The 26,474-nt window shown below is 40.8% G+C and overlaps 1 protein-coding gene across 7 annotated transcripts in view; it reads left to right on the forward strand.

Moving 5' to 3' along the window:
- The first annotated feature begins 1,676 nt into the window (after positions 1 to 1,676).
- Positions 1,677 to 26,474, forward strand: part of TGIF2 (TGFB induced factor homeobox 2) — a 45,628-nt gene continuing 20,830 nt past the window's right edge. The window contains exons 1-4 of one of the 7 annotated variants that reach the window (XM_081947868.1): positions 1,677 to 1,783; positions 2,979 to 3,083; positions 6,528 to 6,641; positions 22,199 to 22,437. In XM_081947868.1, coding sequence (XP_081803994.1) covers positions 6,593 to 6,641; positions 22,199 to 22,437 — 288 coding nt within the window. In that variant the 5' untranslated portion in view covers positions 1,677 to 1,783; positions 2,979 to 3,083; positions 6,528 to 6,592. Of the gene's footprint in view, positions 1,784 to 2,055; positions 2,235 to 2,314; positions 3,084 to 6,527; positions 6,642 to 18,551; positions 19,123 to 19,420; positions 19,568 to 19,913; positions 20,165 to 22,198; positions 22,438 to 26,474 lie in introns of those variants that run through there. The other 6 variants (XM_081947867.1, XM_081947866.1, XM_081947865.1 and 3 more) reach the window with 6 other exon arrangements.

Here is a 26,474-nt window from a genome sequence, read left to right on the forward strand (position 1 = left end):
CTGATAAGTGCATATTGTTTGGCACTGTGTACACTGCTTAACACTCTTACTGCCAGGTGCAATTCAATACTGCATGTTTCTCATTGCTACAAGTGAAGCTAGAATTCAATATCTACATAAAGGATGACTAGGCTTCATTTATCCTTCATTCAGAAAAAGGAGTCTGTATTTAGACTGAAAGTACAGATCAGGTAGATTTGCACTTCAACCCGCCCTGTGGTTTGAGACTGTGTTTGACTTAGCATGATTGCCAAACCCTACCATTATGGCTTCTTCAAACCCCATAGTTATAACCAACTAAACACACGATCTGAACCCAAGAGATTCTAACTGCTAAGAAGTGTTATTCATTGTGGTCTCCACATCACCTTTGTGGAAAATGTGGAAGACCATTGTTATTGTATAACTGTTGCTTTTTCAATAGTATATTCTGAGTACTTTTAACTTAGAAGTAAGCTGTCCTGAATTCATCATGTTTGTTCTTAGGGAATAGTCCAGAGGATTGCAACAGTGGAATCCTATGTGCACCCACTCAGAAATAAACACCATTTAGTTCAATGGACAGTGCATAATACATGAGTTTAGTTTCTTCAATTTTCCATTAAGAAATGAATTACAGTAATCCTCTGCTAGGATCATGGTAAATCAGTTGCCCTGACCTGATATCTGCAGATATCTTGAGACTATAACTCGCCATTGTGAAGAAGGTTGTGTTAGATATTGACCTAGAACAGGGATCGGCAAACTTAAACACTCAAAGAGCCATTTGGACCCGTTTCCCACAGAAAAGAAAACACCAGGAGCCACAAAGGTCCTAACCGGAAGCCCCCTGTTCAATTCTGGAACTGACCGGAAGTTCAGTTTCCCCACCATAGAGTCTCCTCCTAGCACGCCATACTTTTTCCTCTACCTGTCATAACCGAAAGCTCTATCAATTGTAGAGACAACTGGAAAACCCTCCCCTTGCCATAGAGTCTTCTCCTGGCACACTGTGCTTCTCTTCCCCCCACACTGGAAGCTCCTCTCAAAATTGTGGCGCCAACTGGTGACGGAGCACCGCAGCAGAGGGAGGAAAGAGCCACATGCGGCTCCAGAGCTGCAGTTTGCTGACCCCTGACCTGGAATAAAGGAGTAATATAGAATTCTTTATTGGCCAAGTGTGATTGAACACATAGAATTTGTCTCTGGTGCATAAGTTCTCAGTGTACATAAAAGCAATTCTGATCATAATCATAAATACAATAATCATAAATCATAAGATACAATGCTCAGTGATATAACCCAACATAGCTTGCCTGATTAAAAAAAGTTTGATTCTTCATCTAGTGTTTATGTTTTATCGTGTCTATCCATCATCTCCTAGCATGCACTAAAACAGGGGTGTCCAAACTTGGGAACTTTAAGACTTGTGGACTTCAACTCCCAGAATTCCCCAGCCGGAGTTGAAGTCCACAAGTCTTAAAGTTCCCAAGTTTGGACACCCCTGCACTAAAAGAAGATAAAAAAATATTATTAACAAAATATTGTGGGTGGAGAGTACCCTCCTTTGAAATAAAACCAAGGGATACTTTATGTTAAAAACATGAAGATTAGAGTGCTGCAAATGATGCTTGTAAATTACAGTGTATATCTTACCTACAAGGGCTACACCGTTGTATCAGATGCTTAAAACATGGCTGACCAGGGAGTTCTGGGAGTTGAAGTCCACATGTCTTTAGGTTGAGAAACAATAAGCTAAAAGGTTTTGGTTTTGCTGTGTCTCTGGAACCTTACCCAGCATATGGTAAGCAGAAATACGTTAAGCAGTTTCATGGCTATTCCAGAGCAGTAGGGAAAAAGAAGTTTGCTCATTATGCCTTCACTGAGCTCCTGTGCCTTTTACAGCAGAATGGCAAGCAGAAATCCAACAACTGCCATTCCCTCCTCCCTCTCCAAAGGTGTAACAATATACCTGTGGAATCATTTCAGAGTGATATGCAGCTGTAACAAAGAAATGGGCGGGCATAATGTAAATTGGGATCTGCTGGTAGATCTTTTTGAGAGATTTTTGAGTACATTAGCAAGGCTTTCTGATTCTGAGCTCCATAACCAATAGCAAAATTTCTTCCCAACTTCCATCAGAAAAGAAGAAAGATATAATCTAAGGGTTTAGGACCTTTTTTATGACTCAGTTTGTTACTAAAATAAGCATATTCCTAAACTAAGCATTTGCTCCACAGGTCAGATGGATTCAGGTATATCGCTTGTGATTTGTAAATATAGATTAAGTACTTGTAGTTTATACGCTAGTTGTAGTTAACAAGCCACAGTTTCATAGGGTCAAACTTCTTCCTCAACGCATATAAGACTTAAGAGTTTTAGTTAACAATCCTCAAAGCCACATTTATGCATTGATTAAGCCACATGGCTGGGTTTAAGCCACACCAATTGCTGGAGAGAAATTAGCAAATTAGATTTAGTTTTGATGGGACCAGAAAACCCAGCTGTCAAGGCAGCCCCAGAAGCCTGACCAGAAGCCTCTTTCAGCAAGCCCGAGGCTGATCCTAGGATCATTCTTTTGGAGAACCTTAGCCAGGAATGAGAGTTCTTCCTTTGAAGATGACATTCTCTTCACTGATTTGTTTATCAAGGACCCCAGGGGAAACAATAGGTTGTGCCCAGGTCTGCTGACTCATGGCCTGTAGTGAATGGAGAGAGAATTCTTTTGTCTTTTTGAACTGATATATTGGGCATGTAAGGAAACCAGGTCTTCTCCTTAAAGTCCTCATTCGATTAAGTTGGATTTTTTTAACCTTGTTGCAGAGCTCTTGTGCTATTTGGCTAAGTTTAAAAATCCAATACATTTATCATAATAAATACACCATAATGGTAACCCTGTATCCTGATGGGGGGGCTCAGCTGCTATCTAGAAATAAACACTGAACACTGCTGAAGGCCAGAGAAAAAAAGGATACATCCAAGAATTCTTCCACTTTCAGAAATTTACAGCAACATACCTGGATTTACATCGGAGTTCAGCTGCAATTTGCTGACTATGAATGGATAAAGAGACTGCAGCAATATCGGGATATCTGAAAATCAAGGCAAGTGACAATGTTTTCAAACTTTTTTTTTCTTTTGAAACTTTGAAATTTACATTGGCATGGCTGATAGGAACATGAAGGGTTAATGATAGAGAAACATAGCAATTGGATTCTACATCTAAAAGGGATACTGGTGTTGAAAGAAATGTCCTTCTGGGTTCGGCTCCAAGTGGGGAAAAAGACACTGGAGACATGGAGGCTGCTTGGAAAGATGGTTTTAATGGTGGACAGGACTGCATGGCTTGAGCCCTGAACAGAAAAGGTGATCACATGGTTCACACTTATGGAATACCCGTGGCTTCAATATTTCCTAGGATATTTCATTTTTCTGGGAGAGGGCTGGGTGATAACTTCCTACACTGGTATTGTGTGGAGTAAAGATTTATTTATTTGCGAAAATATTTTCTTTTTCTTAAACCACATATGAAAATGCAGAACATTGCAAGCTGATGCTTTGTGTGTATTGTTTGTTTATGTAATTTAAGTTTCAATATTAATGCATCATTTGATATCTGGTTGAATACAAGTTTGAAATTTCAAATATTTAACTTATTTTCCTCATCTATAGCGCTATCATATTCTAAGCACATGATATTGAAATAACATGATCAAGGAGAAAATCTAGTCACTAGGAGTGGAGTTCTCCGAGACAGATAATCAGTTAAAAAATGTGAAAAATAAGTAAAAAAATAAAAGGTTGACACAATTGGTCATTGCAAATGAAGAAATACTGTAATAAATGAAATATTGCAAAGAGTTTTGTGTAGATAAATTGGCTTTTGCCTGAGTTCAGGTCAGAGCTTCCAAAATTTGAATAGATAATTTGCTAAAGGAAGTTGTAGCAGCTGAAGTAAGATGTAAATGCACTTAAAAGCTCTTATGCAAAGTTTAACAAAAGAGTTAATCTTCAAATCCTCTGTCCTGAAGCAGGTGATGGGATTAACACACAGTACTGAATTTGAAGCTAATTAAATTTAAATGAGTCTGCAGGGCAACTTATTGCAATATTTTAAAATGACCATTGGGAGAAAAAAGAGTGTTTGGATGATTCTTATATTATTGAAGTTCATGTTAGAATTCTCAGGTGGTGTAATGACAAGTTCCAAATTATGTCATTTGTAACACCTGGCTCACTTTATTTTCTTAACCACATAGCAGTCACAATTTTGAGCCTTACAACTGTGGGACTGAAGCTCGTAAAATTCCCATGTAGCTATGGACATCTGCACTTCAGTAAGAACTGAGATTTAGTTTTTGAATGGCTCTAACACTAGTCTATATACCTGTAATTGCAGCATGGCTATTTCAATCAGTGGGCAAAATGGACAAACCAACAAATGTTCATAAATATATCCATCTTCAACTTAATATCCTGGACTACAACACCCATTATCCAGCAGGGAATGATGTACATTTAAGGCCAACAGTTCCTCGGATCAACAGATTGTTAAGCATGCAGAGCTCAGTTCTTACTCATCATGCAATTCATTTAAATTTGGTTGTCATACAATTTCAGTCAGTTATAATTTGGGAGAGAACTGAAGAGGGATGGGCTTGCACCCATGTCAAAAATTGGTGCAATCCCCTGTTCTCTTAGAGAAGGGTCTGATATTTTTTTAAATCTCTCCCCAACCATAAGGCGTGGGAAGGGAGAGATGGCCCTTATCTGATGTCTGACTTAATCCCTTGAATTTAGATTATGAGATATCCAGGGTCTGAGTGGCTCTCTTGTTTTGTTTAGATTTATCACTTGTGACTCCATATCTTTCAGTCTCCTCTAGCCTACCATCCACATTTGTTAGCTTACATTTTCTAGAATCTCCACTTTCAGTTTAGGCTCAAAGTGCTATCTAAGGATCTGGAGAATGCTCTGGCTATTAATCTCTGAAGGCATCATGAAATGCCATAAAATGCTGCCTGTAGGGTCTAGGTGAAGCAGTCACCACTAATATTTAACATTTATTAGTGAAACCATAGTTGTTTCTTATTTGCCCTTCTTATTTTAGCTAGTATTAATTAGAAAGGTAACCAAGTACAGTTGTCCAGCATCATTAACCATAAAGAACTCATCATCTGTATTGGAGGGGGTAAAGAAGAAATATGTACCAGTATATACCCAAGATCAGTGTTTCTCAACCGTGGCAAGTTTAAGATAAATGGACTTCAACTCCCAGCATTCCCCAGCCAGTGCTGGTTAGGAAATGTTGGGAGTTGAAGTCAACTCATCTTAAATTTGCCAAGGTTGAGAAACCCTGCCCTAGATCCTTCAAGTGTGTCATTGAATTGTATTTTTAAAGTGGTAGGAGGAGGAAATACACCAGGAACATATTAGCTGAGTTTAATTCAACTCAAATTGAAATTAGTTTTTGACTTCACCCATTGTGTTATTTCTGCACCCTTTCTTTGAAGTGTAGCTTTTGACAGGCAGCTGGGGTCCAGGAGCAGCCCAACCAGAGAAGGTTGATTAAATGTCAATTTCCTTCAGTTTCTGCTGCCTACTTGCTTCCAATCTATTTTGATTGGAGCTGCTAATGTAATCTTCTATTTGTCTATTAATTTCTTTTTAAAATGTGTGGATGTCCTACATGTAGAATAATTAAGGAATTTCTGCAAAATTTGAATTTCTTTTGTCTCAACCTTTTAATCCCCCCCCCCCTTTTAACACTTCCTCTTACATCTGTAGCTCAGAGTCACTTATTAACTGGCAACCCTGCTATCTCTGTCACCCAATACCCCGTTAGTTACGAGAGGTCAGAAAGCAAACAGGAGATTTTTAGAGGCTGACTTATCTACCAACTTGAGTGGATACAAAAAGCAAATGTGCAAACACAACACGGCAATGGTGGAGAAACCAGATCAATATTCCCATAGGTCTGTTCTCTGACCAGCAGGTAGGGCTGGGCTTATAAAAAGCTCATTTTTCTATTTGCAGATATTTCTTTTGAATGATCAAAATTCACATGAAGGTAGGTAGATACATTGAGGAAATGCTATCCATTCTGCTACCTTCTAAAGAACTTTCTTAAATTAGGGGAATTAGTAGCAAGACAAACACAGTAGAAGTTCAGAGTTCAATGCTTTTAGATAGTCACTCTTTTGGACTTAAATTCTAACATCAGAATTATGGTTCTCCGCCTCATTCAAAGGAAATGCTTACATCCTTTGTTGAACCAAAAGAGGAAAATAAACCCTTTATGATATAGATTAGCTGCTCTTTTGTTTTCTTTTTAGTGGCTGCAGATTTCTACAAATTCTGAAAGATTAAGAGATGATAAACTAATTGAGCTAAGAAGCTCAAGCTTATTGATGAGCAGCAATAGAATTTACTGGAAGAGTATCTTAAAGAAGGCAAAAATGTGTAAGAAGGAAAGGAGATTTATTTTCTTCTGGCCTTTCTAGGCTCAGACTGCAGGTTTATACTCTTCTTTGCCTAACAACTTTCAGATACAAGAGGCATCAGATTGAAGAAAGTTGTTACACACATTTATGAAGAAGGAAGTCTCATTAAAATGAATCAAAGTTCTGAAGAGACATGGAAAAAGCATTGTAGGATACATGGTAGGTAAATAATATGGCCAACTCTCAGTCAAGATGCCTAAATAGTTTTGTGTGTGCCATCAATGTATGTCTTTATGGGTAAGTAATTATAACATTTCCTATGGAAACCCATTTATTCTGGCTTATAATGGTGGGAGTTATCATTATAAAGTGGGCATAGTTAACATCTCCCATGTTAGGTGGAACAAGGAACTAAACAGAGGGAAAATCAGTTCTTATTAAGCAGTTTTTCTAGTTTTTAGATATGCCAAACAATGCCCTCCTCCTCATTGTCAGCACAATTCATTAAGAAAAGCATCATTTTGCTCCTTTTCCCATATGCTGGAAGTCAGATATCCCTTTGTGGTATTTCTCTTAACATTAAAAGGGCAATGAATATGTGTATAAAAAATTATTTTAATGTTGGCATCCTCTCCAACATTTGGAGGTTTAAGATCAATGTTCCGAGGATGAGTTGCAGATTTGCAAAGCATTTCTATAGCCCAAGAAATTTTCTTTTGTAGAAAATGAATTGGTAGGTATTCCCTCTTTTGTAAAGTTCTTGGAGTTGTATCATTAGCAACTGAATAAGGGTGTTAGATGTGTTACAATTAGCTTTAACAATCTTGTGGTAAGTGTGATGTGTGTGTATGTGTTGCTGTCATGAAATCTGAGATGTCCTGAGGAGTATACACACAGTAGCAAATTGCCCTTGAAACAAATCCATCTTGGGTTGAAGGGCCATCTCACTGAGAATATCCTCAATTGGCAAGGCTACTATTAGTCAGCTGTCCAAACTAGCTGCCTTGAAAGTCTTAAAATTTGCAACTAGCATTGAGGAGACCAAAAGGAGAGTTAGGATTCTCCTACATTTCCTTTGCGCCATTCTAGAACATTGTTACACTGCATGTATTAAGACATTGTTTATGTTTTGTTTAATGCTGTTTTTGCCACAGTAGACATACACCATTATTCCTAAGTCTTTTTTCTTCCTCTATTTTTTCTGGGGAGCTTATGAATAAACAAAAATATTAGAATAGATTAGTTAAATTAAACTAATCTTAAATTAAACTGCTTTAATTCAAATTAATTTCTACAGTCACTCTTTTTTCCTCCTCAAAAAGAGACCCTCTCCCCCCCCCCTTGTATCACTGAGAATATATTAGCTGCTTCTGTGATAAAAAAAGGTGCAACCTGGTTCAGTGAAAGGAAGCTTAGATAGGATTGTGGCCCCTTTCAGCACAATGGGACTTCTTCCAAGGAAGCCTGCACAGGATCGGGCTACTTCCCAAGGCCTTGGAGTACCATCACAGTTATGTTTCTAATTAGTAATCTTCAGCTGGAAGCTCTTGAGTCTATTTAGATCATTTGTTGCTGAAATGATGAAGAGCCTGAAAACTATGTCACCTTCACTGGGCCTCATCTATTCCATTCAGCTCTGGTTTTCCTACTAAAATGATGGGAGGAACATATGAAGGTGTGTGTGTGTATGCATGTGTTTCCTTAACTAGATCTCTTCTCTTTCAAGTCTTTCCTCTACTTGAGCTAATTATGTACCATCCTCCCTCTAGTTTTGCCTAGATTTATCAGCTTGCACAATGGAGTTAATTAACTCAGCTTACACACCCCAGGAGGATGAAGGCAGAATGTAATCCATTTCCAAGACTAGCCAATGTCTTTCCCCCAAAATAATTGCAAGTCAGGAGGAGCCAAGATTTGAGAATTGTATTTTCAACTGCTGTTTTCCCTCCCCCAAAAGTGATCTGTTGGCTTGATTCTCCTTAGAACTTCAACCAGCAAGTAATTGTTTTTATTGTGATTACATACAGACATAACAAAGAGGCCCTTAAGTTGTTTTGGATTCCTTATGATTATACAAATGTGTGGCAACAGTGGAAAAATGGATTGCAGTGGCTCTCTGGAATGTTTCTTTGACTTCCCAGAAAGATGATATTTTCCAAGGGTCTCCCAATTAAATGCTAACTGGTCCAACCCTGTTCATGTGTGTCCTTATCAAAGGAGAGGCAAGACTGGAAAATCTGATTCCATATATGGCAGGGGTGTCCAAACTTGGGAACTTTAAGACTTGTGGACTTCAACTCCCAGAATTCCCCAGGCAGCTATGCTAATTAGCTGGCTATGCTGGCTGGGGAATTCTGGGAGTTGAAGTCCACAAGTCTTAAAGTTCCCAAGTTTGGACACTCCTGATATATGGTCTAAGTTTATTTCATTGAACTATTTAAGAATTAATCCCACTGTTGAAATTTATGAAAATGATGTGAAATTAATAGCCAAATCCTTTTTTTCTCCTTTCAATTGACTATTTTTAATATTAGAATTAGAAGATAATTTTTTGTTTTGTGTTGTTTAAAGGTTTTTTTTTTTTGATGTGTTCAAAGGTTTCTTTGTTTCTTTTCTGGGGGAGGATAATTGTCTTTTTTCTTTGGTTTTCATTTTTCCTCCATAGGTAATTTAGCACACAGATTTTCTTTAAAAAAAATCCATTCCTCCACCCCCCCACCCCCCCCGGCTGTGTAATATTTTATATAATTGGCTAGGGTTGTATTTCAAAAAAATGTAATCTTTTAGAGTTATTTACTTTCTAATATTATGAAAAAATAACTAAGATGTTAAAGATGTAGTTACTTATTTAAGTAGTTACTTATTTAAGTTAAAGATGTAGGACCTAGTTACTTGCGGGATCGTATTCTGCCCCATATATCCCTGCGACCAATCCGCTCGCACAGAGAGGGCCTCCTCCAGGTGCCGTCCACTAGACAGTGTCGGGGGGCGGCGCCTAGGAGTAGAGCCTTCTCTGTGGCGGGCCCAGCCCTGTGGAATGACCTCCCCCCGGATATTAGGAATACCTCTGACCTCCGCTCCTTTCGTGTAAAGCTCAAGACCCACCTTTTTCAAGTTGCTGGCCTGGCTCAACTTTGATCCAACTATATCGCTCCTGACGGGTTTTTTATTTGGGGTATTTTAATTGCATTCAATTTATTTAGGGGTTTTTAAACATTGTGTTTTTACTTGTTTTTATCTATCAGTTCACCTCCTCCTTGTATATGTCGTATATATGTCTTGGTATATGTTTTGTTATATGTATGTCGATATATTTATTTCCTATGTTTTGTTGTACGCCGCCCCGAGTCCTTCGGGAGAGGGTGCGGCTAAGAAATAAATATTTATTATTATATTATTATTATTATTAAAGGAAGTGTGTGTGTGTGTGTGTGTGTGTGTGTGTGTGTATTAATACTGAAAGGATGGCTATCCCTGTTCTATGGGATAGCCATCCTTTCAGATTGTAAGAGATGAGCAGCATGGGGTCAAACAAGTCATCAGTCTAAAGTTCCTTCATGCTTACCAAAGATCTAAATCCAGCCTACCTTGAATTCCATTAAGTCTTATCTAACCGCTAAGTTGCTTTGACCATTAGTAGTTCAGATTCTTGTAGAGAATATTAGCATACAATAAACCTACATTCATTTGAACTATCTGGACTTCTGATTTCCTGAGCTTGACATGGTTAATTGCATTATGCTATATATTAGCCTGCATTTTTCAAAGCTAAATACTGTCAACCTAAGTGTAGTCTCTAGACAATCTTTGTTGACCTTTTCTGGATCTTTCTTAAAACGTGGTGCTCAGAACTGAACACAGAATTCAGGGAGGAGCCTGATTAAGCAGAACGTGAAACATGGGATTTCAAATGCTTATAGTCGCTTGCTTTAAAATTTCACTTGCTTTGTCTGCAGCCCCATCACACTGCGGTTGCAGTTAATTCTTTCCCAAAATCATGTTCATAATAACAGTTGCCAAGTCAGGCATTTCTTCATTCTATTTACGTGCATGTGATTTCTGTTTCTAAAGTAACAATCTTTACTATGTAAAAACTTGTTATTTTTAGCCCATTTCTCCAGCCTGTCAAGAAATGTATTTCTGACTTCTAGGGTATTAGCTATCCCACTGAGTTTTGTATAATGTACAATTGCGATAAGCCACTCTCTTAATAAGGACTCACCTGGAATAATGCATCCCGTTTTGGTCACCACATTACAAAAAAGATGTTGAGACTTTGGAAAAAGGGCAGAGAAAAACAACTAGAAAATTAAAGGCCTGGAGACTGAAAGGTATCAAGAATGCTTGCAGGAACTGGGTTTGGCTAGTAGAGAAAGGAAGGACTAGGGGGGACATGATAGCAGTATTCCAGTATTTAAGAGGCTGCCATAAAGAAGAGCGGGTCAATTTATTTTCCAAAGCATCGGCGGGCAGGACAAGAAACAATGGATGGAAACCAATCAAGCAGAGAAGCAACCTGGAATTAAGGAGAAACTTTCTAACAGTGAGGACAATTACCCAGTGGAACAGATTGCCATCAATAGTTGTGAGTACTGCATCACTGGAGGTTTTTAAGAAGAGACTGGGCAGTCAATTGTCTGAAATGGTATAGGGCAGTGATGGTGAACTTTTTGGGCACTGTGCCGAAATGGGCGCTTGCGCCCGTGGGGAAACGCGAGAAACCGGAAGAGCAGCTCCCTGGCACCCACATATGAATGCACTGGAAACCGGAAGAACAGTTCCTTGGTGCGCATGCCACCTGGTGTGGTTTCTGGTGTGCACGAAGACCAACTGGTCGGTGTGCATGCGTCTGCCGGAAACCGGAAGCTCAGCTTCCCAGCGTGTGTATGCGCATCAGGGAGCTGCTCTTCCGGTTTCCAGCGCTCTCGCATGCACGAAGACCAGCTGGCCACCGGAACTAGGAAGAGCAATGGGCGATGGCTGGCGTGCTCGGAGAGATGGCTCTGCATGTCAGTTCTAGCACGCGTGCCATAGGCTTGCAATCACGTGTATAGGGTCTCCTGCTTGAGTAGGGGGTTGGACTAGAAGACCTCCAAGGTCCCTTCCAACTCTATTCTGAGAGTTCTGAATTCTTTATCTAAATAGTGAAAGTACTAACAATTAGGAGGACGAGCCTTGTGGCATTCCATTTAGACTGATGAAATACCATGAATGAATACTATTTGAATATCTTCTTCTCTCTCATGCAGAGAGATAGAGATAGATAGAGAGAGAGAGAGAACAAGTTTTATATTTACAATTCAGTTTGCTGAGATCTGAATGTTGTGTACGTCTGATATTTGTACATCTGTCCTTCAGAGCAGGAAAGTCTTAAGGGCAACAAGCACTAGAAGGTAAAAATGTTTTTATATGCATATAATACAACTACCAATTTTGCCATTGGTTTAACAATCAACATGGAAAGGGGAGCTTCTCCATCATGTAATTATACATCAGGTAGTAATAGAGCCATATTCCTTCATCATTAATGTTAACAAGATATTTACTCTGAAAAGGTAGAAACAACAAATTCTTAACTATTTTTCTCTCCATGTTAGTAGGTATAAGCTGTTTCTCATGATCATTGACACTGTTGACACAAACTAAAAATTGGCAGCAAGGACCATTATAAACTAATTGTATTACCAGTGCCCTATGTTAGTTTTTAGCCCCATTCTTAGAATGTTGAAAACAGTTTGCTCCAATCAAGTACCTTTCATTTATATTTGGACTAAACTTTCATATATTTAATTATTATGGCAAGCTGATGGGAATTGTGGAATTTACAATGTGGAACTTTTAAGCCAACACTTGGAACAGCACCAGGTTGGAAAAAATGAGTTCAGACAACACGCTGCACTATAGTAGGCTTTGTTTATTGGATGGTGTGTTGGGTTCATCCATCATCATTATTTGAACTATGCCTACTGTGGGTTCTTGAATAAATCTTGGTTAATCAAACTGATTTTATAAGCAAGAAAATAGCTAATGTTAGAGGAGAATACCCAAATGGGGTTGGCAGCTATTGTGTGAGACTTGAAAGGGTCCAGAAACTTTTTATAATGAATTTTACACCTACTAGCAAGTTGCATTTCTACAAACATCCTGCAAGTAGGTTATAGTGAATGCAAAGTAGTATCCATCAAGAAATTAGCTTGTTGAAGGGTGAAACTAACTGACAGTTTGATACACTCTCTGGTTAGATTCAAAGCTATGCTGAACCATGATTTGTTTAATCACGTTTGACTAAACCATACTAGGCCATAACCTACTGTTTATAAGCCATAATGCCATGGAAGCCAGGTTCATAAATGACTTTGTAACAATAGCATGCATTTTTATGTTTTCATCCACCCCACGCCGCCATTCTAGGAATTTCCAGGAATTTTCACATTAGACATATCTCCACAGGCTTTCAAAAGAAGAATAACTGATTTGTTTTTTTAAAAAAAGAAGTAGTCCTGTACATATTTCAATTAACATCCTGTTCTCTGCCCTTAAGGATATTCTGGATATATTTACACAATATACTAATCCAAAACTAAACAACTCATATTTAATTCTTTATGATGTGTTAACCCATCTGATTATGAATTATTAAGTAAATTGTGTTTAAACAAATAATGGCTCAGTACGTTATATGAATCCAAGCCCTTTGTAAATGGCGTCTATCCAGGACTTTAAAGAGCTACCTCTAATCGCCCAGCAATAAGTAGAATTTGTATCGGACTGGTGGCTGCATTCATACTGGTCTACTATAAATAATTCAGACCACATTAATTTTCAGCCTGATTTAAAAGTTTGTTGCAAAACATAAAAAGGTAGATCTCAGGTTCTTGAAGGAAAATTGAGATAAAATTTAAGAATTAATAGAAGGGCCTAATACGCAAGTTATAAATACCATCCCCAATTCTATCTTTGCAAAAAATCAGTTTTATGTATATATTTCATATCTCTAATTTTTTAAAGCTATGAATGCAAAGTGTGCATTGATATCCATCAATCCACACAATATCCATCTTATGCAAACATTATTCATTGGTCTGTAGTGCTGATCAGAGAAATTCTGCGTTTTAACCAGTTTTCACAGTTAATTTGATGAAAGAATTTGCCTTAGTCGTTTTTTTAAAAAAAATTAAAAAAATCAAGAGTCATTTTGGGAGGAATATGTCATGAACCTATATCATAAGGCTATTCAGTAGTAGGCACAGATGTGTGTGTCTTGACCTGAAATTCTGTAAAACTTTCCACCAGAATTCTCTGTGATCCCAAAATTTGGTAGAGAATTTCAAAAAGCCATTTGTGCCAACTCTAGTTATAAACATCCACACGACAACAGCTTCAGAACCATTAAAAAAAATAGTGTCTTTATAAAAACAGTTGCATTGAAAACCATTCATATTCTCTGTCTCCTAGTATTTTGCATTATGCTCCTTGGCAGGGAGATGCTGTGTCATAGTTTTTCACTCCTAGAAGGCACGGTATTGGAGAAAACAGACTTTTTGAAAAGCTCTAGAATCCTTGTTGTTGTTAGTTGTGAAATCATGTCTGGTCCATTGCGAACCCATGGACAACATGCTTCCAGGCCTTCCTGTCGTCTACCATCCTCTGGAGTCCATTTAAGCTCACACCTACTGCTTTGGTAACTCTATCCAGCCACCTCATTCTCTGTCGTCCCTTTCTTCTTCTGCCCTCAATCTTTCCCAGCATTAGGCTCTTTTCCAATGAGTCCTTCCTTCTCATTAGGTGGCCAAAGTATTTGAATTTCATCTTCAGGATCTGGCCTTCTAAAGAGCAGTCAGGGTTGATCTCCTCTAAGACTGAGCGGTTTGGTAGCCTTGCAGTCCAAGGGACTCGCAGGAGTCTTCTCTAGCACCATAGTTCAAAGGCCTCAATTATTTGGCGCTCAGCCTTCCTTCCTTAACTTTCACGACCATACATTGCAACAGCGAAAACCATACCCTTGACTATACACACTTTTGTTGGCAGGGTGATGTCTCTGCTTTTTAGTATGCTGTCTAGATTTGCCCTAGCCTTCCTCCCCAGGAGCAAGCGTCTTTTAATTTCTTGGCTACAGTCCCCATCTGCGGTGATCTTGGAGCCCAGGAAAGTAAAATCTGTCACTACCTCCAATTTTTCCCCATTTATTTAAAGAGGCTCTTTAGTTCCTCTTCACTTTCTGCCATTAGATTGGTATCATCTACATATCTGAGGTTGTTGATATTTCTCCTGGCAATCTTAATTCCAACTTTTGATTTATGTAGCCCCACCTTTCTCATGGTATCTTAGACAACTTCATTCTCTGGAAGGTACACAGGTAGATAGCATCTCTGGCTCAGGTTCCCTAGCAAAAAGCCTTCTTTGATAGTATACCAGCTTACTTTTGATACTGGAAGTAATATATTGCTATTAATGATATTCTTTCTGTTCAATTGTGTCCAATACTTGCAGACTGTTTGGACATGTCCCTGTGGTTTTCTTGGCAATTTTTTTCAGTTACTATTGTCTCCTTCCTAGGTCTGAGAGAAGTGACTGGCTCCAGGTCACACGGCTGGCTTTGTGCCTAAAGTGGGACTAGATCTCACAGTCCCCTGGTTTCTGGTTAATGCCTTAACCTTTTCCTCCATGACTTTATCTAATTTCTTTATGGCTGTCCAGGTTGACACACCACATTACTTCTTGTAATAACAAATTCCACAGGATAACTGTTCACAGTATGAAGGCCTGTTTCCTTTCTTTGTTTAGAATCTTTCATTTCTCCGTTTTATTTGACTATTACGAGAGAAATGCTTTTTTCACTACCATGTTTCCCCGAAAATAAGACAGGGACTTATTTTCTTTTGACCCCCCCCCCCCCGAAAATAGGCGCTTGGCCTTATTTTTGGTGAGGTCTTATTATTTTTGAGGTGCAGGAGGCACTGAGCATGGTAACCTCATGGCTGTTGCTGAGTTGCAGTGGTGGGTTTCAAATTTTTTTAGAACCTCTTCTGTAGGTGCGGTCTGCTTTCTGGGAGTGGCTTGTCAGCTATGTGACTGGGTGGGAGTGGCTTGCCAGCCATGTGACCAAGTGGGAGTGGCTTGGCAGTCATGTGCTGAACTACCTGTTCTTTGTTTTGTGTACACAAACATAAAGTACAATCGTGCAATTGTTAACTCTTTATACTATATATAATTTATGAAAATGTAAAAGAGAAAAAACATAGGACTCCCCAGTCTGTCCCAACCCATTTCAGCTTCTGCAACTTCCCTCCACCCTCAAAATCCAGGGCCAATAGTTATATTCCAATCCTACACAACAGAAACAACCCCCCTCCAAACACACACACACACTCACACAGTTTCCATTTCTTTGAAGGATTTTTCAGCACCTGTCCCTGCATAAAGAGGCTCAAGGAAAGATAATCAATTTTGTTTTGGATTTGGAAGTACTTAGAAGTAGCAAAAGTTCCCACTGCTTTCCAGTGTCTCAAAAGCCCATCATAAAGGAGAGTCCATCCTTCTGCTTCTCAGTGCAGAAATCCATAATATGTTCTAGTAGATTTCAAAAGCATCACTTGGAAGCAGAAACGGCCAATGTGGACCCTCAAGAGTAGTCACTGCTATATAAGGTTTTTTTTAGTGCTGTGAGCTATACAATTTAAAGTTTCTGCACACTGCTATCAAGCAATTTAAGCAGGAATATACCTCTGAGTAAACAGGTATTTTGCTTATGGCATTTGTACTTTACTGCAACAAGCAAGCACTCACCCTCTTAATAAGTTAGACAGTCATAATATTAAAACTTGATAAGTGTTCTTAACAAGAAATTCACAATGGTAGCATCACACATACATTCCAAAAATACTTATGATGTTTGCACACAACCACCTGCTTTGCAGTTCTTGTCTTCTTAACTGATGGGAGATTGAAACCAAATAAATAAAAAAGAATAGTATGTCGGAGTACTGCAAAAACTCAGCCAAATGGGTACTCTTTGCTTAACATTTTTCAGAATTATGTCCAATTGTACAGTCATCTTTATAGATCACATACAGGTAGTCCTCAACCTATGGCTACAATTTAGCCCCAAATTAATGTTATTAAGTGAGAAATTTGTCCCTTTTTATGACTTTTCTTGCCATATTTGTTAGGTGAATCACTGCAGTTATTAAATTAGTAACATGATGTTAAGTGAATCTGGTTTCCTCATTGACTTTGCTTGTCAGAACATTACAAAAGTCAATCACATGGCCCCAGAACACTGCAATCATCATAAATGTCAGTTGTCAAACATCTGAATGTAAATCACATGACCATGGGGATGCTACAACGGTCATAAGTGTGAAAAATGGTCTTAAGACACTTTTTCCGTGATGTTTAACTTCGGTCACTAAATGAACTGTTGCAAGTTGAGGATTACCTGTAGTTTCCAATGAAGATTTAAAGCCGAGGGTTTTTTGCCTTTCCCCCCCCTGAAATTGTAATATTACTTCCAAATTATATCCACTGCAATATTTCAGTCATGGAGCCTTGGATGGAGAAAGGTTTTAGAGTAGAGAAAGGGTTATGACTTTAGTAACATATAAATGTTTGACCAGTTTAATTTTACAACAAAGTTATCCATATAGGTAGGCCTGCTATTTACTATATTCCTAGACCAGTGATGGCTAACCTTTTTGTTGTTGCGTGCCAAAAGTGCGTGCGCGCGACAGTGCATGTGCTCGTGCCCACACCCATCATGCAATGCATGCACAACCCCCTGTGCACGCCCTCCATCCTGCACATGTGCACGCAACCCCCCTATGCTCCCCCCTCAAGCATGCACGTGCAACTCCCCCATCCCATTTTGGGACTAGCAGGCCTCCCTGAAGCCTCCTGGGACCAAAGAAGGGTGCGGGGGGGGCGCACTGAGCCTCCTCCCCCCATGCATGCACACGCGTCTCCCGCATAGGCCCCAGGCATGCATGGCAGAAACCCCAAAATCAGCTGGTCAGTGGGAGGTACACGGACATGCGCGGTGGAGCTGAGCTGGGGCGACGGCTCACATGCTCACAGAGAGGGCTCTGAGTGCCACTTGTGGCACGCATGCCATAGGTTGACCATCACGGTCCTAGACTCTTTCTAATGTGCCAGGAAAGAAAAAGCTCTAATAGGAGAGAAGATATGTAGCTCAGGGTTGAACTGTGGAGCCCTTGATGCTCTCCGAGCTTAGATTCGTGTTTCTCCTTTGTGGAGACACAGTTCCCCTCCTTTGGTGGAGGGAACTGGAGGGAGATCTCATTGGAATACTGTACAGTTTGAATATTTTGTTAAAAGCACACAACTATAGCAATCTCATAAAACTTTAAAAAAATGCTTATTTGATTCATACAAAGACTCCTTGATCTAGTACATAAATGTTAAGCAGCTGCAGCACTTAATGCTGTAGTCTCAAAATAATTAGTGGGATTATAGCTAGTCTTCAATTTAATTGATCCTAAGATTTCTGTTGCTAAGTGAGACATTTTAAAGCATGTTTTGCCCTAGTTTACTATCATTGAACCATTGGTTGCTAAATTAGTAACAGGTTATTAAGAATTTGGCTTCCCCAAATTCTTTGTCAGAAGGTTGCAAAATGTGATCACATGAACCTGGGACACTGCAAGACATCAATATGAATGTTGTCAAGTGTCTTAATTTTGAACATGTGACATGGGATGCTGCAAGGATCATAAGGTCATAAGTGTGAAAAACAGACCTAAGTATTTTTTTTCAGTGGTGTTGTAACTTCAACAGTCATTAAATGAACTGTTGTAAGTTGAGGACTATCTGTACAGTGCTATCAAGTTTAGCGGGACTTATTTCTTAATGAATACATCAAGAATTGCCTTGTTTGTTTGTTTTTTTGGAATATATTTTTATTATTTTTACATTCTGCCCCGGACTTCAGTTTTGGAGAACAGGATAGGAAGTTAGATCTTACCCACGACGAAGCAAGAGTAGTTTTGAAAGAAACTTGGACAGATGAACAAAAATCAGGGGAAGAAAACTTTCAGGCAAATTTCCTTTTTTTCATTTCGCGAGGATTTGGTCGTCGGTTTTTGATCTGCAATCCGCCCCTGCGCAAATCGTTCTCGGAAAAAGCAAGCGCTCTCCCCTCCACTCGTACCTCCGTGCCTGTTTCAAATGCAAACTTTGTTTAATTCCAAGTTTTTTTTCAGGCGTGCAGCTCGCACCTCCTTCTCCAGGACTTGTAGCTTCTGTTTTTGTTTCTGCCTTGCCGAGTCCCACCTTCCGCCTGCGCCCCCTCCCCCCCGCCTTTCCGATTATCTTGGGGAGGGGGAGGAGACCCGCGCCCTCCTTCAACGGGCTGCCCCCGCGCTGCACTCTGGATGCGCGGAGCCGAGCAGTCACTGGAAGAGGCGAGCTGACGTCAGGCAGAGAGGTAGTTTCCAGGCTGAGCTGTCAGACCGTATAGCAGGTTAGGTATTAAAGGCACATCTAACAGCCCCGAGACCCCTCCTCTTGCACGGCCTGCGCGCACACAAAGAAGTCCCATCTCCTCGGCCGGCCAGGATCCAGCAGCATCAGCAACTAGTGCTCCCCTCGGCCGAGGCTTTGGAGACAAACACCGCCGGGAGCGCGGCCAGGAGGGGGACAGGGGGGCGGCGCAAAAGACAGAAAATGAAACCGTCGAGGAAAAGTAAGTGGCCTGGAGGGAAGTTTTTTGGGGGTGGGGGTTGTTTAAGCGCTCGCTCTCTTCCCTCGGGGGCGTGCAAAGCCCGCTTCTGTTTTTGTCAAAAGCACGCGGGGAGAAGTTTCGCGTGCGTGTGGGCGTAGAGAATGGAGCACCACCTGAAGGGACCGTGTGTGTGCGTGTGCGCGTGTTTGCGCGCGACCGTCCCCGCAGCTTGCAAAAGCTCCTCAACTTTTGTCAAAAGTGGCGCTGGATAAGAAGCAGAGGTTGAAAAGCACGAGGGAGGAGGAGGAGGAGGAGGGCGACGGGAAAAAAATGCCTTCCAAGCACTCAACTGTGCCGGGGGGCGAGGGAGCGAGGAAAGGGACTCTTTTGTTCGGTCCCGTTTAGCCCAACGGTGAAGGAGAAAAAGCCCAAAAGCAGATCCAACTTTCTCCAAGCAGAAACAAAGGCAAGACTCTGCGGCCACCGGAACCTCGTTGCTGGCTTTAAAATAACTTTCAGAGGTTCTTGTTCTCGTAACTTTTTGCATGTTTTTCTTTTCTCCCCCCCACAATCCCAAAATGGCAACTTTCCCAATTTTCTCGTTGGCAAAACTCCTCCTCCTCTCCCCCCACCCCCCCAGTCGTATTTTGCTCCTTTCCCAAATCACCAGTTGGGGGGGGGATATAATTTTATTTTACAGAAAATTTGCTCCCCCCCCAAATACCCCTTGCTGATTTATCCAGCTTGTTAAAGAATGACAGCTGGGGAGGGGAGATGCGTTTGGTGTAAAACCGGGGTAACGCGTGCGGGGAGGGGGTGCAAGTTCCTGTTTCTTTTGGAACAAAGAGAACTCTGTCTCGGCATCTGTCACTCAGGGCAAGAGACACCGAAGGAAACTTTTTTTGTATGCGCCTTCCTCAGTCCGCTCTTCGTTTCCAGTCCTCGGGGGCCCGGGAAGCCTTTTCATCCGAGAGGGGAAGGTTTCGGCTCACCCCCACCCCCTCAGCCTTGCCCCTCGGTCCCTCCATGGAAGGGCTTCGGAGGAGGAGGAGGAGAGTTGGGGGTAAGAGCGGCGATGTAACAGGCAGAAAACATGGAGTCCCGGTTTTGTGCGTGCGCGGGGAGACGGGTAGGGATTTAAAGAAAGGGATGGGGAGGGGAAAACTGAGCCAGGGTTATCTTTGCATTCCACTTTACTTTTCTTTTTGGCCCTTTTGGAAACTCCTGCGCCTAATCCTTGCTGGAGCCACTGCCGCTGCGTGAAATCCGGGGAGTTCAATCGCCTTTGCAAAAGGGGGGGGGGGAAGCGTGCGCGCTTCTTGCTCTGTAGCAAACTTCTGACATCTTGAATTCAAACGGAAGGGAAAATAATAGTTATGGGGCTCACCTCCCCCACCTCTTCCCTTCCCTTTCTCTCCCCCCTTCCACCCCCCCTCCCAGTTCCTTTCCGCCCCTCGGGCTGGTTTCAATGGCATTCCCTTTGTGTAGGAATGGGCACGGCGGCTGCCGCTTGTTGCCGTTTCAACTTCCTTTCTGCTGGGCTTTTGGTATTGGTGGGTTGTCCTGGTTTGTTTTGTTTTTGGTTGGAAGTAGGCGGTTTGGCGGAAATATAAGCCGATAAAAAAAAACACACAACACAAAACAAAACAGGGCTTTCGACCCGAGTCTCCTCTGTCCTTCCTGTATTGTTTGCATTTTTAATGGTTCTCCCCCCGCGCGCTTTTTTCTCTCTCTCTTCCCTGTGGGTTGGATTGTGCCGTTCCCATGTGCAGCTGCTGGTGGGTAGCTCAGGGCTAGGAGGAAACGGCAGTGAAGAAAAAAAAGAAAGAAAAGGAAAGGCACCTCCTCCTCCTCCTCCATCCCTGATGAATTACAGACTTAAAACAGAAGGGAGAATGCCTCCCTCACGTACCCAGCCACTCCTCCAAGCCCCGTGGCGCTCGGTTGCCTGCAGGAATCGGACGAGGATCCATTTGCTTTTTTAATTAGGCACAAAGTCTTGCCATTTTCTCTGGGGCGGGTGGGGGGGGGGACGGACGGGACGGGAGGAGAGAAAGAGCGAGAGGGTTTGCATTTCAATGGACTTGAATTTGCCTGCTGTTTGTATGCCCTCTTTCTGGGGGTGGATCCCCCCCCCCCCCCGACGTGTTGATCTTTGAATGCCTTGCTCCAAACAGACTCGACCACATGTCTGGAAAAGGGCAGCAAGAAGCCAGCCTTGAGCAAACTGAAAGTCGATTGTTTCTGTGGACCATTACAATCCCCCCCCCCTCCTGTATAGGTTCTTTCTGTCCTTCCCTCCCTTTTTTACTCCTTCCTTCCCTTTCCCCCCCTCCTTTTGAAGTAATAGAAAATGCTGGTAAATGTAACAATCTGTACTTAAGGGAAGAAACTTTTAAAGAACAGAGTGTGTTCAGCCTTCAACATCCTCCAAAAGCAGTGTGCCCTTTAATATCTTAATATTTGGGTGATGGTTTCATCACAGTTTAACAAGCACTAAAAATCTCTGGGCGGTTTGTCTTTCTTTAAAATGTTTTAATGAATACATTTTAGTTCTGTATAGCAACTCTATATAGGGATATCTGTATAGGGATAAATACACACAGACGAATGAGGAGCAAACTCCTGGGTGGGGTGGGGGGAATAAATGCTCCTTCCTCAAGACTGCCATAGAGGGACCCAGTCATTGTATTGGATGGTTAGCTGTGTCAAAAGTTTGTTGTAACAGAAAAGGGCAATATTTGGAGGTGGGGAGTTACTAGCTAACTATAGAGCTTTTAATTTCTAAGCCAACTAATTGCTGCTGCCTCTTAAGGGTGTTCTATATTACAAAGAAGGTGAGATTATATTTTTTCAAAACTGAGGAACACAAAGCATTCTGTGTGTTTGCTAGAGAGACCGGATAGATCCAGTCGTGATATGCCTAATGGTTCCTTGACATCACTGATGTGAGAGTTTATATCCTATTATATCAGAACACAAGGCTGTCCAGAAAAGCATATGAAATTGATACACCTTCTCTCCCCTTTGCTCCTTACTTCTGCAGAAACTGGTCACACAAATACTTGCATTTAACATACAATTCTGATTCTTTCAGGTTTGAACCAAGACAGATCTGCCAACAGTTCCACAATGTCCGACAGTGACTTTGGGGAAGACGATGGGAGCATTTCTCAGGACCCATCCCAGTCTGGCAAGAGGAAACGAAGGGGCAATCTCCCCAAAGAGTCTGTCAAGATTCTGCGCGAATGGCTGTATGAACACCGGTTCAATGCGTATCCTTCAGAGCAAGAGAAACTCAGTCTATCAGGGCAAACAAGCCTCTCTGTTCTACAAGTAAGAAACTTCTTATATACGCTTTCCCAGAAGGTGGCTCTGAAATTAAGGGAGGGGGGAGGGAGAATGGTGGGGACAAGGAGAAATCTGGCAAAATGGAAAAGCTGTTAAATAAAAGCAGGGTTTCAAATCCTTGACACATACTAGTTGGCTTCCATTTATGTTTTGCACTAAAAATTAAACTTCAGAATTTCCATACAAATTGCCTACTTTCTTCCTTTAAAGAAAATTCACAGCTTCTTCTTATTGACATTGGATCTGGAAAAACTCCCATGTTTTGTGTGTTCTGAGGGACAAAAGTAATATTTTTTCTGCCTCTGTAATGTTTACTATGTCCTGAAATGTTTTCTTTGTCCGGCTTGAACTTTCCTAATTAAAACATAAGGGAACTTATTTAGTATATAAATGTTAGAAAGGAAGCAAGCATGATAAGAGCTGTGCCTAGGTCTAATACTTAATAGTTACCTCATTGAATTGACTAGTTTGTCGTCCAGAAGAAATCTAAGGGTGGCATTGGTAATGAATTTATGATTTGGATGATTGAATATCTCAGATTCATTAGCAACCCTGTGCTACGGTCATAATGACTATGGTGGAATTAATTCTTGTCCTATGCTTGTAGTACTTTAGTTGTGATGGGAAGCCAATATAGAATGTGGTTGAATATTCAGTGATATTTCCAAATATAGCTTTTACCGCCAAACTATTCAGTGACTCATTAAATCATCAAACATCTGAGGCCCAAATTTTCCATGAGGTGGGATATTTGAAGCACATATCTGGATCTAGTATATAAGATGTGTCTATTCTTTAACCCTGGTTAGGATTTCTGTGGCACTATCACAGATCCTCTACTACAGGGGTCTCCAACCTTGGCAACTTTAAGGCTTGTGGACTTCAACTCCCAGAGTTCCTTAGCCAATGAAGCTGGCTGAGGAATTCTGGGAGTTGAAGTCCACAAGTCTTAAAGTTGCCAAGGTTGGAAGCCCCTGTTCTACTAGACTAGACTCTACTAGAAGAGATCAAAGTGCTGTAGGGAAGAATTATAAGCATTGATTAGCCTGTCTTTGCAGAACCAGAGAATTATTAAACTGTCTTGTTAATGTTGCCTTTAAAAACATCATCTTATGATCTTTGTGAATGCAAAGTAGTGCGGGAGAGTAGGTGTCTGTGATGGGATTTTTCTTTTTTTTGACCAGCAAATAATTACAAGAAATGCTTGGAACTAGATAAGTAGATTTTATTTTATGCCTAACTACAGGTAAGTCCTCAATTTATGACCACAATTGAGCCCAACATTTCTGTTGCTAAGTGTGAAATTCGTTACGTGAGTTTTGCCTCATTTTACGACTTATCTTGCCACATTTGCTAAGTGAATCAGTGCAGTTCTTACATTAGTAACACTGCTAAGTGAATCTGATTTCCCCATTGATTTTGCTCATCAGAAGATTGCCAAAGGTGATCACATGACTCCCGGACACTGCGACACAAACGTGAATCAGTTGTCAGGGATCTGAATGTAAATCACATGACCATGGGGATGCTGCAATGGCCATAAGTGTGAAAAATGGTCATCCCTCCCTTTTTCCAGTGCCATTGTAACTTCAACCGGTGCTAAATGAACTGTTGTAAGTTGAGTACTATGTGTATTTAAGGTGTGACTTAGCCATCCAAAGCCATATTCATTAAAGCTTTCAGTGTTGCAGTTTCAAAGACAAAAAAGGTGTTATTGAGTATACAGGAGTGTGAATGTAGCACCTGCCTGCAACGTGTGGGGGCTGTGGGGCAGCTGCAGAGAGCAGATAGGCAGTCCATGACAAAGGATGTCTGCTTTAAGGAATTGTAGAAAAGTGCTGGTTGTGTTCATTTGCAAGTCTGAACCACAACGGTTTCTTCACATTTGAAGCACTGCTTTACTTTTTGTGTGTTTTCAAATCAGTCTTGGCTGCTGGTGACTGCTTGGATAGATGCATGCAATTTTCTTGGGCAACATTTTTGGAAGCAGTTTGTTATTCCCTTCTTCCTAGGACTGAGGAAAAGTGATTGGCCCCAAGGTCAGCTGGGTTCATGATTAAGGCAAGCCTGTCACTCACAGTCTCCCAGTTTCTAGCCTAGGATCTTCAGTACTAAACTGGTATTCAAGCCTTGGTATCAGGATAGAATTCAACCAAAATACAATGGCAGCCTTGCACTTTTAAATGGCTGGCGGTTTGATTTATCTTCTTTCTTTTCTCCTCTTTCAACTACATTGTGGCCTGAGATTGAAGGTAGCAGAATGTGACCCTAAATAAACTCTTGGTTGAGTTCTGGGAACCAGCGGGCCCGAAGATAATTCATTTTATTTCCCCATGGTACATTTTTCTCTGTGTCTGGTTACACAGGGGAGGAGATATGCAACTTTGAAATTAGGGGAGAATGCCAATATAGAAATCCAATGTAGATGCAAGCAATTTCAGCTGAAGTACAGGCAGTGATAGACTCTGAATATCTGAATTTAGCTACTTTTTTTCCTGAAAACTTGCCTCCTCCTGTTGCTTGTGACCTTACATTTTAGCAACTATGTGCTGATCTTCAGTCACTACAAAACAAACCTCCAAATAAGCAGACGTTTCTTGAATAAGGCCCTTTTGAGGTGATCCTAAGGTTGTTTTCAAAGAGTTGGACAACTTCATAATGAACAGCACATACTGTGGTCGTCTCAATCCAGTGGTATGAGGATAAGAAATCATGAGTTCTACCTTGTAGGATAGGTGGGAGCTGGCAACATAGTAAGAGCACAATTAAATTTTCTCTACTGTGGTACAGCTTCTCAAAAACAAAGCTAAAGAAATACATCTAAACTCTTGGGTACGAGCCTTGGAAATTATTATAAAGGGAATTTTTTCAGATAACTAGACATTTTAATTTTCTGGGTTTGCATTGGGGAAAGTATCTTGATGCCTCCTGAATGAACATTAGTTTGATCCCACAGAGACTGCCCCAAATTAATATTGCTGCCTAGTGGGTTATGTAGATGCACCCATGTAGATTTGTTGGCAACAGTGCAGAAGTAGTTTGTCAATGTCTTCTTCCGTTGTTGGTTTTTTTTTTTTTAAAAAAAAACTTCTTAAGTTGAACCTGGAATTTTCAGATGATCTTCAGTCTACTTTTGTGCTTGGCTGGTTTAGAATCCAATGTTGCTGCAAAAATAATTATTTTACTTATTTTTTATGCTCCAATTCAGTAATTGTTATATTTTCTACATTGGAATGGACAGTAGCAAAGTTTTCTTTCTCTGATCAGATTCTAATGGTGTGGGAGAGCAGTTTTGTTGATGGAGGAAGAAGAGGGAAATTTATGCTCTTTTTCAACCCCCCCTCCCCCAATTAAACTTCTGTCACTAAACATTGTAGATTTTGATAGTGTAGTGAGGATTGGGCAGGGGGGGGCAGGAATTACAATCCTATTAATGTGAGCAGATTTAGGATTCTTCAGCAGTGAATTCAGTCTTTGGTGCTCAATAAATTTATTACCATTTTGAATTCCAGGTGAGATGGTAGAACTCTAATTTTAATAGATTAACGGAGTTGGAAGGGGTCTTCTAGGTCATCTAATCCAACACCCCCCCCCCCCCCGCTCAAGCAGGAGATCCTGCACCATTTCTGACAAATGGCAGTCCAATCTCTTCTTGAAAGTGTCAAGTGATGAAACCCCCACAACTTCCGAAGGAAATAAATTGAGCTAAAACTCTCAAACCAGCTTAAGTGTTGCTGAGCAGAATGGTTCAGGCTCCTTTCTTGAAAAGGGAGAGAGTAGGGGAGGTTATGAAACTTCTAAGGGAGTGCGTTCCAAAGATTGGGAGTGAAAGATTGCTCCTTCATGCCCCAAGAATAGCTTCTGAAATCTGGACAGATGCATAGCAAGATAGGAAAACCTGTTAGATAGTTAGGCCCTAAACTGTAGAGACCTTCAGAGGTTAAAGCCACCATCTTCAATTGCACCTTGAAAGCACTCATCAACCAGAGATGTCTCCTTATAGAGTATAATGTGATCCCCAA

The sequence above is a fragment of the Natrix helvetica genome (genome assembly GCF_964273705.1).
Source record: "Natrix helvetica genome assembly, chromosome: 3".
NCBI classification, from domain to species: domain Eukaryota; kingdom Metazoa; phylum Chordata; class Lepidosauria; order Squamata; family Natricidae; genus Natrix; species Natrix helvetica.